The sequence below is a fragment of the Sebastes fasciatus genome, chromosome 16 (genome assembly GCF_043250625.1).
Source record: "Sebastes fasciatus isolate fSebFas1 chromosome 16, fSebFas1.pri, whole genome shotgun sequence".
NCBI lineage: Eukaryota > Metazoa > Chordata > Actinopteri > Perciformes > Sebastidae > Sebastes > Sebastes fasciatus.
In genome coordinates, this window is record NC_133810.1 from 4715390 (window position 1) to 4728775 (window position 13386).

General features: G+C 42.6%; 2 protein-coding genes across 3 annotated transcripts; one reads left to right on the top strand and one right to left on the bottom strand.

Annotated features, from left to right (window-relative positions):
- The first annotated feature begins 557 nt into the window (after positions 1–557).
- Positions 558–2910, top strand: gpr119 (G protein-coupled receptor 119). The gene is made up of 2 exons (XM_074611327.1): positions 558–1188; positions 1893–2910. The coding sequence occupies exons 1-2, from the start codon at positions 666–668 to the stop codon at positions 2585–2587; spliced, it is 1218 nt and encodes a 405-aa protein (XP_074467428.1). The 5' UTR covers positions 558–665; the 3' UTR covers positions 2588–2910.
- A 3149-nt stretch (positions 2911–6059) lies between these two features.
- Positions 6060–12058, bottom strand: LOC141752558 (dual specificity protein kinase CLK4-like). Of its 2 annotated transcripts, none has more exons than XM_074610585.1 (14): positions 11943–12058; positions 11637–11748; positions 10492–10603; positions 9859–9950; positions 9377–9533; positions 8957–9023; positions 8703–8816; positions 8463–8629; positions 8051–8145; positions 7791–7920; positions 7590–7672; positions 7423–7502; positions 6535–6625; positions 6060–6452 (listed from the first exon to the last, which is right to left on the bottom strand). In XM_074610585.1, exons 3-14 carry the CDS (start codon positions 10526–10528, stop codon positions 6303–6305), a joined length of 1263 nt encoding a protein of 420 aa, XP_074466686.1. In that variant the 5' UTR covers positions 10529–10603; positions 11637–11748; positions 11943–12058; the 3' UTR covers positions 6060–6302. The 2 variants fall into 2 exon arrangements, with proteins under 2 accessions (XP_074466686.1, XP_074466685.1); XM_074610584.1 differs by having other exon boundaries at positions 6061–6455.
- Positions 12059–13386: the final 1328 nt, after the last annotated feature.

Consider the following 13386-nt stretch of genomic DNA (forward strand, 5'->3'; position numbering starts at 1 on the left):
CAGTTTTGTCAGGTTTGGTACTCCGTAGCACATTAACACCAACCAAGACTTAGTTTAAAAAAATCGACTTGATTTAAAATGATAAATCCAGTAACTTGATGATAAAAATAGAGATCTTCCTGCTGGGACAAGGGTCAATCCCAGAGAAGCAACAGAAGGGTGTGCATGTGTTTGTGCAGTTGTGTGTGTGCGTCTAAAGACTGTGTGTGTGTGTTAGGGGAGGGGACAAGAAGCGAGACCTGCTGATAATGCTCAGAGTGTTCCTGTCCTTCTGCATTTGTTGCAGGGATTTTAAGGACACAGATGAGACCGCTGAGATTAAACGGATGTTTCAGCAGCAACCGATTATCTTTCTTAAACTCTGACACGAGTCACCATGGAAACATTACATGACTCTGGATTAACGTGTAACGGGACGATGAGATTCTTCATTGTAACAGCTTTATGGTGCTCCTTTGCCAATTAAGTGCTGTCACATGTTGGAGCTCTTGAAGTTATTTGACATTTTAATATTTTATATTAACAGTCTTAAAGTTTTAACCTTGTGACACATTTTGGGTTATGATGTAAAGGATAAAAACACAGTTTCTTATCGCAGCAATGTGGATTTCATCTTAAAACCTTTGGTTTTTTTGTTATCAACATGCACTGAGGCCGCTGTTAGCATGACGACTCCTGACAGCATGAACTCCAACGAGCCGACAGCCCAGAACCTGAAGCCCCGGGTGATGGGCGTCATCCTCAGCATCGCCTCGTGCCTCATCATCTCCACCAACCTGCTGGTGGCCGCTGCTCTACTTAAGCTGCTCCTCAAGAGGAGAAGCCAGAGTTGGTGCTTCGTCCTCAACCTGGCACTGGCCGACGCCCTGGTGGGCGTGGCCATCACTGGCCTGGCCACGGAGGACTTCAACAGCATCAACGTCACTCAGAACCAGCAACGCCACGTCGCCGCTTATGCTGCGACAAACGCCACGCCTCCCGCTCAGGGCAAGATGCGCTGTTTGATGGTGATGGCCTTCGTGATGTCGCCCTGCACGGCGTCGATCATGTCCATGTTCCTGATCTCACTCGACCGCTACGCAGCCATCAAGATGCCCCTGCGGTACTCCCAGCTGTCTGGGAAGGGGACGGCAGTCTGGGCGCTGCTGGCTTTGTGGATCAGCTCTCTCACGATGGGATTCTTGCCAGGTGAGACTTAAAAACACAATCTTTTCCTAAACCTAACTAAGTTTTGTGGCATGTATGGCATGTCATGTAACTTCCGTACTTAAGTAACACCACTTCCGTAGATATTTTAACCAAAACCACGATCTTTTACTAAACCTAACTAAGTATTTTTGTTGCCGTCATGTGACTTCTGTATTTAAGTAACGCCACCTCCGTAGTTATTTTAACCCAAACCACAAACTTTTACGAAACCTAACCAAGTAGTTTTGTTGCCGTCACATAACTTCTATACTTAAGTTACACCACATCCAGAGTTAATTCAACACAAATCACGATCTTCTCCTAAACCTAACTAAGTAGTTTTGTTGCCTAACCTAACCAAGTTGTTTCCTGTGAAGACAGAAGTTTATTTTGAAAAGACTGTATGCATGTAACGATCAGAAATTAACACGTGTTGCTGGACATTCGTAGGATAACGCACAAAAAAATTAGGAATAACGTTTCGTAAGATATCATACGAACCGTTTTATGAGGATACGTTGAGTTGTTGCAGGCCATGTTGCAAAAGGTACTGCTGGAAAAAGGTCAAGTTTGAGTAATACATCCGTGAGTTTGAAGGTTTATCAGACGGCGGCATGTTGATGGACTTTGAGGACAGTTTATAGTCCAAGAGTGTAGCAGTAGAGTTATACGGTGAATAATAACCCATGTCCTGTGTTCCTCAGTCATGGTGTGGCAGCTGCAGGCGGACGGATACAACGGCTTCTGCGCCCTTTTCTCCGTTATCCACCAGGTGGGCATGATCGCGTTATTCAGTGTGTGCTTCTTCCCCGTGCTCTGCGTCTTTGTTTACATCTACCTGGACATCCTGAAGATCGCCTGCATCCACCAGAAGCAGATCTGCCAAGTGAGGCAGGCCGGGTCCAGGACGGCTGACCGCCATCAACATTACGAGCATCATCACCAGCTGAGGAGCCATTACTGGAGCCACGTCAAGGCCCTGAGGACGGTGGGCATGCTCGTGGGCTGCTTCTTGGTCCTCTGGTGCCCGTTCTTTGTGGCGTGCATAGTTCACCTCCTGTGCGAAAGCTGCAAACTCATCGTCGTGTTGGAGAATTACCTGTGGCTGTTGGGACTGTCCAACTCGCTGATCAACCCTCTGGTGTACGCCTGCTGGCAGAGGGAGGTGCGGCTGCAGTTGGCAGCTATGTTTTCCTGCTTCACAGGCGGCTCGTCGGCTGCTGGACCGCCAGGCGTCACAGGAAGGTGTGACCCGCCGCCACCTGTGCTGACTCAAGCTGGTGTTTCTGGTGGTGGTGGTGGTGGTGGAGGAGATGCTCTTAACCCGTCGCTGCTGCGGCTGATTATCGGCAACGACAAGGCTCACACTGTGCCGCTATCGGCCACGACAGGCTTGTGAAAGAAACCGGAGAAACTGTGGCAACAAAAAAAAAAAATAGTATTACTTTACATATTAAATTTGCGATGGTACACTTGTTATAATTCTACACCGTCGCACACCATCAGCCTGACTGGCTCTTTTCACAGCTGACGTTTGACAGTAATTGCAGGGTAAACACAGGTGTAATTGATAAACTAATTATGGTCTTTCCAACGAGGCAGCATGCACTATACCAGGGCCATAATTAGTGTTATTAACTACACCTGTGTATACCCTGTAATTTCATGTCGAAATGGCTGCTGTGAAAACGGCAGATTGACCCAGTTCCTTGAGGCCTGAGCCCAATCCGACAACTAATAAAGTTTTAAAGCCAAAACTTTCTCCCCCTTTCTTTTAGTCTGGTTTTCAGTCCATCTATCACCATGTCTTCAGTACTATTGTATCTGCAAAACATGTTGAAGAAGGAAAATTCAGGTATATGACGACATATCTTTGGCTATGTTTTGTCTGTTTGGTTGAGTGATGATGGGCTGGAGACTCATCACTACAGTATAATGCAAATATTTGTTCCAACGTTCCCAGTGAGACCAGATGGAGTCAGAGGTCAGTGGCAGTATAGGGGACAGGAAACAGTTCGACGGTCCAGTTTCACAGAGATGGACAGGCGTTCCTGATAACTCCCACTGTGCATGATCGGGACGCTCACTGACTCATTGAGCCCTTTATGCACACTTACTGCAAGTCTGATATCCTGCAGATACTGGGAAAACCCCACAAGGAAGTGGGCTGACATGGTATACAATGGATGAAAAATACTGTAAGGAGATATTTAAGTTATTTTTCCGCAGTGACAGTGGGTGCCATTATTGTGCTTTTGTTTGCTTTATGGTCTATTTGACTCTAAATGGGATCATAATTTACTAAATGAACATCATGCTGTATTGAAGAAGACTTGAAACTAGCGATTGAGACCATAAACTCATGTTTACAATGTTTACTGAGGTAATAAATCAAGTGAGAAGTAGGCTCATTTTCTCATAGACTTCTATACAATCAGACTTCTCTTAGCAACCAGAGGAGTCGCCCCCTGCTGGCTGTTAGAAAAAATGCAGGTTTAAGGCACTTCAGCATTGGCTTCACTTTTCAGGACTGGAGGTTGGCGTCTGGACATACCTAAAGAAATATATGCAATTATATAAATGTAAATATTCCAAATAAAATACATTCAATTAGAAGCTCAGCTAAAGTGCCTTGTTACCAAATGAGACAATCTCCAGAGGCTTCACCATACGGCATCATTTTGACCTCAAAGATACCAAAACTAATGGTGCATTCATGTACTGCCAGGCCACGTCAATTCATAAAGTTCATAAAATGTCCATGTTTACCACCAGAAAAAAATAAACTAATTCACATCCAGCATTTGAGTCCCATCTTTTCTTTATAAATCACTGCATTTTGTCGTAAGCATTTTGTTATCTCTTCTGTGCAGTAAATTGAGGCAGCAAAAAGGTCACGAGACAGACTGGAACCCATGACATTATGCATAAACTGTGTGCCTTGGCCCTTTTTATACTGCTTTATTATACATCCATGTGATTTAGCAGCTTTAAGCTGATGGTTGTCAGATAGCAGACGTAATATTTCATAGCTGGATAACTATTCAGTCATGGAAACTTCCTCGGCTGCTTGAATCTTAAGATAAATATGTCCACTTTACGTATCAGCAGCCTGTATCAACAAAGCAGTTACACCAGGTGATGTCATAAGCGTTTACTTTAGACTGGCAGACTGCAGAGTCTGCATGAAGCCCAATCAACTGTTTAATTTACCAAATGGTGCTTTCTTCATGTGACTCATCAGGCTGTTATATACAGTATATAGGGTTTGAGCAGGATCACGCTGTCTTGTTTGTGCATACACCTAAAAAGGACCTTGAACACATCACTATGTCTAACCAGCTTGGAATCAGAATAAAGGGTGTTTTTCCTGCTCTTCCTGTATATCTTTATACTTCTTTCCCCCTGTTGTTGATATTACTATACAAGAAATCAACATACTTTTATACTAACAATGACAAAACCATGCAACGGTAATCAAACTGCATCTTTACAATGCCACTGCCGATTAAACTTAAAGGACCAGTGTGTAGCATTTAGGGGGATCTATTGGCAGAAATGGAATATAATATTAATAACTATGTTTTCATTAGTGTATAATCATCTGAATCTAAGAGTAGTTGTGTTTCCGTTAGCTTAGAATGAGCCGTTTATATGTACATAGATATAGAGCGGGTGCTCTTCACAGAGCCAGCCGGCATGTTTCTACAGTAGCCAAGAACGGACAAACCAAAGAGAGAGACTTTCATGTTTTCGTGTTTTCCTAAACCTAACTAAGTAGATTTGTTGCCGTCACCTAACTTCCGTACTTAAGTAACAAACTAAGTAGTTTCCTGTGAAGACGGAAGTTTATTTTAAAGACTGTATGCATGTAACGAGTGGAAATTGACACGTGTTGCTGGACATTTGTAAGAAAAAGGCACGAAAAATGAGGAATAACTTTTTTTAAAGGTCCCATATCGTGCTCATTTTCATGTTAATACTTGTATTCTGGGTTTCTACTAGAACATGTTTACATGCTGTAGTGTTTAAAAAACCTTTATTTTCCTCACACTGTCTATCCGAATATGCATGTATTTACCCTCTGTCTGAAATGCTCCGTTTTATCACATTTCAATGGAATTGCAACGGAATTGCGTTGCTAGGCAACAGTTTGGGTCCATGTTTACTTCCTGTCAGCTGATGTTATTTACATACATTGCAACCAGGAAATAAACTGGGACATATTTAGAAAGTTTATGTTTAAAACCGTGTAATGATCTATATATTGTATATTTGTGACATCACAAATGGACAGAAATCCTGACGGCTTGTTTCAAACGCACAGTTTCTGAATACGAGCTGTATGTATTTCATTTATATATTTTATTTACATAGCACTTAAACCTGCTTAATAATGTAAAAGACATGAAAATCTCACTTTTTGCAATATGGAACCTTTAAGACCACCGTAGTTCTCCTACACGCTTGTCACATGGGAGGTATCAGTTGGTTGCCATCAGCAAACCTCATCGCTAGATGCCGCCAGACCCTACGCAAAAATATTTTCTCCAAAATTCAGCAGATATTCTCTGTTTTCTGAGGCCTCAATGGAGCCGTTTCACCACCATATACAATTAATTTTAGAATTTTTCCACCCGTGAGAAGCTCCTCCATTTATAGTGTACATCTACAGCAACTGACTGCTCTTGTTTCTCACCCTGCCAGACTGCTGCAGCAATGTTCCCAGATGTAATGACTTTAGTGAGAACAATGTTATCATAAATGACAGAAATGATGGCCAAATTTAAAGTGCAATTAAAATGACTTCATGTGAGGGAACAATACTTTTATCTAAGTAAAAAAAAATTAATTAAGACACACCAAAATGCAAAATATTTATTAACAAACTGCTGACAAAACATACTAAGAATCAATGAAGGAAAATATACTCTGTATTACACTTTACTTCATGATTCGATTTTTAAAATGATTTCAAGTAGACAGGAATGCTCTCTGAAACTGTTAACAAAACTGAAACTCATCAACTCAGAACAACAAACAGTTCAGTAATCGCAACGCTAAAATGACAGGCTGAGGTATATGTTGACTGCGTGTGTGTGTGTGTGTGTGTGTTAGCTGCGCTGCTTCGCCGTCCTCAGCGGGCTGAAGAACGGGTGCCACAGCGCCTCCTCCAGGGTGATCCGTCTGTACACGTCGTACTCCAACATGCAGCCGAGCAGGTCGAACAGCTGCCTCTCTTCCTCGCTCTTCCTCAGCATGTACTGCTGAAAAAGAGACGGGCCGTTACTTCCTGCTGCAACCTCACGGCTGCAGCTGATTGGCTGATCTGAGTGCTGTGCGTACCTTGAGAGGTTTACAGTGTTTCCTGATGTAGTCGTCAGAGGAGCTCTGCTCGTCCCAGTTCAGTCGCTCGTTGTGCACGTAATGCTGCTTTCTACACACAATACAGCACAGCCAGGTTTAGTGAAAGATCATAGTTCGGGTCAAATTAAGTATTTTTTGGTTTCACACAGTACACGAAGAGCGGTGTCCTGGGTGGAGGTCATGTGTTTGACCCATTCATCCACCCCGACCTCCTCCTTAAGCTACTGTAATGCTTTCTGCAAGGACGGTCGCACAAACCACGTTGAATCGTTACGAGGAAAAGTCTTATGCTCCGTGTGGGTTTCTCCTTAAAGCTCCTAAAAGTTTACCATTTCGCGACTGCGTCTGCGTCTGCATCTGTGTCTGCGTCTGCGTCTGCGTCTGCGTCTGCGTCTGCGTTGGACAGGTGAAAACCTGCCGCACGAAACCCCTGCTAAGGGCCGTGTCTGAGAGTGTGAAATCACTTTGGCCATGCAGATGCGTCAAGCATAAATCACACTTTACGTGGACGCGGACAATAATTAAACGTATTTGTGATATACGTCAAAAAACAACATAATCCGGGGGAAAATACGTAATTGACAATGCGGTTTCGTTGTACTTTCGTTGTTGGACTGTAATATTTAGGAACCGGGGCTGGATCTCTTTGGACTCATGAGACTGTAACATTGTTGCATGATGGAAACGCGGCTGAAACTTGTTGCTTATGTGTTGCATTCAGGCTACTCGTTTCAGTGTCGGAGGTAGGGATGTGCAGTGCAAGGTGAGGCACCGAGTAAGGCTGCCTCCCTGGGTACCTGAGGTACCCTGAGGCCGACCCAGATCACCTCCTACCTGTGCCTGGGAGAACTTGGGGTCTGGGGTTACCTGGTCTGTTTCAGCAGGTGGGGGGGAATCGGTCCCAGGATTTTCTCCATCATGGCCAGATGTTCTTTAGTGTCGTGGGTCTGGAACAACAGACAAGCACGGTAGAAAAACATACTATTATTTCTGTGTGAGTGTGTGTGTGTGTGTGTGTGTGGGTGTGTACGTACCGGGAAGAGTGTACAGCCGAGGTAAAACTCCATGAGAACGCAGCCCAGACTCCAAACGTCACACGACTGGTTCCAGCCCAGATCTGTGCACAAACACACATGGCAAGTTAATGCATGGATCATTTGACACACACATTAATGTAATTCTGTCTGTGTGTGTGTGTGTGTCTTTGTGTGTGTGTGTGAGAGTTGTGTGTGTACCCAGTATGACCTCTGGAGCTCGGTAGTGGCGCGTTGACACCAGGGATTCATGGTGTTCGTGGTCAAACGTGGCGGTGCCAAAATCCACCACCTTCACATCCAGACTCCTCAGTTTCCTCTCCTTACGCTTCTACACACATACACACACACACACACACACACACACACACACACACACACACACACACTGCTAAACATCCTTCACTACATCTTGAAATGAGAGCATGAACCTGTTTTATTTGCTGTAACAGAGCGTTTACCGTCTCCCGGTTGTGCTGCAGGTCGTAGTCGGAGCAGACAAACAGGATGTTCTCTGGCTTCAGGTCAGTGTGGGTCAGCTGGTTACGATGCAGGACTGTCAAACAAACACAAACGCACACTGTTACGTTGCGTGTTTGTTAAAAGGTTTGTGTTTTTGCTTCTCTTAGTACATGGGCCTGTAGATAAATGTCTGATAAATGTGATTATATATGGGATTTCCACCAACCAAGTAGCTTATGTGGGCATTTTTATGTCATATCTTTAGTATGCCTACTGTAAGACCTGTCTTTTTGGAAAAAAAATTGCATTATGCAATAATCAAGTATTTGTTACAGGTCCAGAGTGGCCATTAAGGTCAGGGGTCAGAGGTCACAGGGCTGGTAGAGAGTGGCTAACACACACTTGACTCACAGCAGACGGCTCTGAAGATCTGGAAGGCCATGTGTCTGATCTGCTCCACGTTGAACGGCAGGAAGCGGTTCTGTCGGAGGAACTCGAAGGTGCTGAGGCCGAGCAGCTCGAACACGATGCAGATGTGACCTTCGTGCTCGAACCAGTCCAGCATCCTCACGCAGGCACTGGCAGGAGAGAGTCCGTGAGCATGGTGGCGTTAAAGCATTGTAGGATTCACTGAGAGGGGTCTACACTCACAATGTGTTGTCCTCATCCAGGCTGTTGATCTCCTCCAGCACTGCGATCTCAGACTTCGCCACTTCACGGAAACACTCAATGTTCCTCACAATCTTCACGGCCACACGCTCCTCTCTGTTCAACACACAGATAGAAAAAGACACAAAAAATGAATTCTTCTGCATTCAGTTTACATGATTAAACTGTTTCTGGCTGTTGGCTAATAAATCAGGATGTCAGATTTGGATACCAACGGTTCAAGCATGCATGCTTACTTGTCTCTATCGATGCACTCCACCACTTTTCCAAAGGCTCCTGCTCCCAGAGTAACTACCACCTCATCTGGGAAGGACGAACAAATATTTATTGGGGTCAACACTGACTACGTTTACATGCAAACTAATATTCCAATATTATTCCAAATATGAAAATATTCAGAATTTGATACGGGTCATGTAAACATTTTGGAAATCTGCATTAGGCCTTATTCCCAATGGAGCATTTGTGGGTTATGCCTAAGGTTGGATATCTTAATACCAATACCAGCACCCTTAATTAAGGCTATAGGCTACAGAACATCTTTCACCCATCACAAAAGGATTACGTGAAGGAGACCAAAAATATCTTGACCTTATCTTGAATATCAAAACATCCCAGCTATGACAAGGACAGAAAAGACACGGAAAACAAAGTACATCTTTCTTTCATCACAAAGCCGATGTGATAAGCCAGGTGGCCCTCTTCGTCGTTCTCGCTTCGTCCCTCGTGACTCTTCTTCACTCCATCATCGTCGGCATTGACAGCGTTGTCATCGAGAACAGCAGATTGAAGCTGGAGCGAGTTGTCGTCAGGCTGAGTTCAGGGTTGACACGCGACACGAATGGAAGATGATGCGATGAAGGCAGGTTGTGTTTGAGACATACAGTACAGGTCGACAAGACGTACCGACAAGAGAAAGACAGGGTGACAATTTGAGACACGTCGTTTTCTTTATCACAAGATCACTTAATTCCAATGGGGGACAGTTTGAATTTAAATCACACAAAGGATTTGAAACCACCAAGAAGAGCAAGGAAAGCCCACTTCTGTCCTCTTGTGTATTAAGATAAAACCACACCCTGTGTTTTTACATTTACATTTAGAATTTTTAGGATATAAAGGAGAAAGAGAATCGTACCGAGTTACTAATTTCTAAGGAGTTGCAGAGTGAAGGCTGGTTGCTTCCGGTCTTTTTGTCAGCGTGGACGTCTGTTTTGGGCTCATCACCGTCTACCAGTACACAGAAAGACAAAGAGGTGATTTCCTGCAGCGCGAGTTCATTTGAAGACCACACAAAAACAACAACAATGAAAACCTCTCCAACACACAATAAAGAAACACTTTAAGAGAAACGTAAATGAACATGAAAAAAATTATATTACTGTATACTTGTTTGTTCAGATTGTTTGTAAAAGTCAAACAAGAAGAACGTGTGAGAAGGTGTTGCGGGGAACGCTGCAGACGGCAGCCGCTAAACGAGCTGCAATGTAATCGCTCGTGGCAACTCCTCACCGTCAGTTTGCGTCCACTAAAAGTGCTTGTTTTTGTCACTGACAGGCTCAGATTGTTATTATAAGTGTCTGACAACATAATGGAAAGGACCTTACTGAGAAATAAAACCTTTTTCTTTACATTTCACTTGATCAGGTCTGTTTGAATTGTCCGATATGATTACATTACAGCCCGTTTAGCGGCCGCCATCTGCAGCGTTCTTCCTCAATGCTGGACCAAAGTTTCTCTTGACCGAACCATAAGTGGAAAATAAGGTTACCTCTCCAAGACCCATATCCGTTGTCTTCCTTGCCCATAGTACTGCTGTACACACTGGGCTTTGTATCCCCAATGTACTCCCTCTGCTCCGGCCTCTGGAGGTCTGCTGATGACTGGACAGATAAGAAGAAGAAACAAGTAATGTGACAACTAGTCCACGCTAGAGTCTGTAGCCACCCTGGCTACCATTTAAGCCGATTAATAAGAAAGTTACAGGATGATAAAACATGGACTGACTTGTTTTGATTCTTAGTGGGGCTAAAAATTTAAAGTTTGCCCTGAGAGGAGGAAACTCCATATCAGATCGGTCAGGCTGTTCTCATATACTACTCGTAGCTGTCTACGAAAAGTAATGCACTATAACTCATAGGCTTATATAACCCACATAATCATTTATATGTAATCCACATAATCATGACAGGTGACGTAATATAAAGAGCGACAAAAAAGCGGATGGGGTTGGGGTGGCCGGATGGATCTAAAAACACAGGACTTGTTTTGTAAAAATTCACATTTATGCCAATTTATCTCGTGGTTATAACTGATTTCCCTCAAAATATGATAATTTTAAGCCGCTGGCTGAGTGCTAGCATTCAACATGTACAAGAATCTGGTAAGATTTTTCAGTAAGTTAGTGGAAATTTTGACACTTAAAGGTACTGTATGTAACTTTCAGAAAATCCTTGTTATTAATGACGCATGCAGCCGTTAAGTGAACTGCACTCAGCATCCTGACATCACACCTTATCGTCCATTAATTCCTGATATTGACCCCTTTGTCGGGCATTATCCATTACATATTGTTCTGTAATGTTTCTATACTTTATTAGGACCACTGGCTCCATGATACTAACTATAGCTTGCAGTTTGCAAATTACTTTATAAGCTAACATTACAAAGCAACCGATGGCTTCTTTGGATTTTCTCGGCAAGACAGTCCAGAGTCCTTTACATATAGAAATCAGTCCACAGGTTGTTATAGGCAACCGAGAAAGTCGTGGAAGGTCTAAGTTTTTTTAAGTTAAGTTACAATCCGTAGACAAAAAAATGCATTCAATGAATATGTAAACATACAGCTGGGTTAAAGTCATGCTCCATACTGTTGCTCTGTACTGGTACAAGCTTCTAAAAATAGTTTTAACTTACGAGATCTGTTGCTGCACCTGAATGAAGAACGTGATTCCTTGAGAGGAGAGGTCAAAAACTCTTCAGCGTCTTCCTCTGTTTCTGTTCTCGACACCTGAAATGTGTCCTTTGGCTGCAGAGAGACAGAGAGAGAGAGAGGTGAGCTCCTCCTCTGAGCTCTTCCTCTGGTATTCAAACCCTCCGTCCTCCACAGCCCTTGATCTCTACAGGGACAAAGATTTCCCTGTCTCCTTCGACGCATCCCTGGATGTCCTCTTCTCTGTTTCCAAAGCTATACATAGTGTTACATCCCTCCAACTTACAAACCTATCGGTGTCTCTATCTCCGGGGCTCTCTCGCTATCTTTCCCTGGCCTTCTGGAAGAGGCTGAGTTACGACCCCCCATGCAGCCAGCAGGTCAGCTGCCAGAGAGGCGAGAAGATAACATGAAACCATAATGGTCCCGGTGGGGAAATTAGGTTTTTAGAGCAGTCACTGGATATGGCACAGAAACATGAATATGTTTACAGTAATATATCAATAGAACATACTTAGAAATACATAGATGAAGTTTTAAAATGTTGGATTTTCACTCAGCGATTGATTGATTGGGAAGGCGTGTAAATAGCACAACATTATAAGGATATTCTGAGTGTCATGAGGACGCATTTTAGGCTTTTTGCATGTCAATTGTGCGCAGCTTTTCGTGTGTCATAATAATGCCACGCAACAAAACTACGGTAACGGCTGCAGTTATGTTCATTATAGTGACAAACTTTCTCAAAATAACGACTTAGTATCTCAAAATAATAAGAAACTTTGTCAAAATAATGACTTTTGAGATACTAACTCATTATTTTGCGATTCAAAGTCATTATTTTGAAATACTAAGTCATTATTTTGAGATACCAAGTCGTTGTTTTGAGAAAGTTTCTCATTATTTTGCAATACTAATTTAATAATTTAAGATTCTTTCATTATTTTAAGATATTAAGTCATTATTTTGGAGATATTAAGTCATTATTTTGAAATAATAAGTCATTATTTTGAAATAATAAGTCATTATTTTGAGATACTAAGTCATTATTTTAAGTTTTTTTTTTAAATACTGTCATAATTTTTGAAAAAAAATGGCTTTAGGCAACAAAACCACTTAGTTTAGTTTAGGAAAAACATCATGTTTGTGCTTAAAATAAGTACGTAAACTAAACTAAACTAAACTAAGTAAAAAACGTATGATGTAAAACAACTTAACATATATATGGAAAACACATCACAAATGTAACTAACTTACAAACAAAACACTGGTCTCCAGATTAAAAGTCCTGTGTTTGTTGGACCTATCAACCACAAGCGGTCTTTCTCACTTTTTATTTTACGTCACTAACTCCGAGTTTAGCATATTTATGAGGATGCGTTTACATTGCAGTCGGTACAGACTACATGGCGTAGACATGACACGCCAAAAGCAACAACGGCGTTCTTATTGCACGCTAAATATTGCGAATTATCATGTCATTCATACGCCTTTTCGTGGCTCTCATTGGGTCCTTCCGAAGACGTAAAACTATAAAAAGAGTTCTCAAATATACAGTTTCTTTCTCAAAATGGATAAGTAATTTTCTCATTCCGCTGGGCACTGTAGTTTTTAGCAAACGTTACTCAAACAGGAGTGAATACTGCATATTTTAGGGGACTATTTTAGGGCTCTGTGTTAGTTTTCCAGCAGCGGGGCAGCGTATATGGGATCAGCTCAAAATAAACTAGTGTT

Bases quoted from the DNA above. Each gene is read 5' to 3' on its own strand.
- gpr119 (XM_074611327.1), top strand. From the start codon at position 666: ATGACGACTCCTGACAGCATGAACTCCAACGAGCCGACAGCCCAGAAC. The intron at 1,189-1,892 runs GTGAGACTTAAA...TGTGTTCCTCAG, and splicing joins CACGATGGGATTCTTGCCAG to TCATGGTGTGGCAGCTGCAG.
- LOC141752558 (XM_074610584.1), bottom strand. From the start codon at position 10,528: ATGGGCAAGGAAGACAACGGATATGGGTCTTGGAGAG. The intron at 9,534-9,858 runs GTACGATTCTCT...CCCTGAACTCAG, and splicing joins CCTTAGAAATTAGTAACTCG to CCTGACGACAACTCGCTCCA. The intron at 8,146-8,462 runs GTGAGTCAAGTG...TTTGTTTGACAG, and splicing joins GATCTTCAGAGCCGTCTGCT to TCCTGCATCGTAACCAGCTG.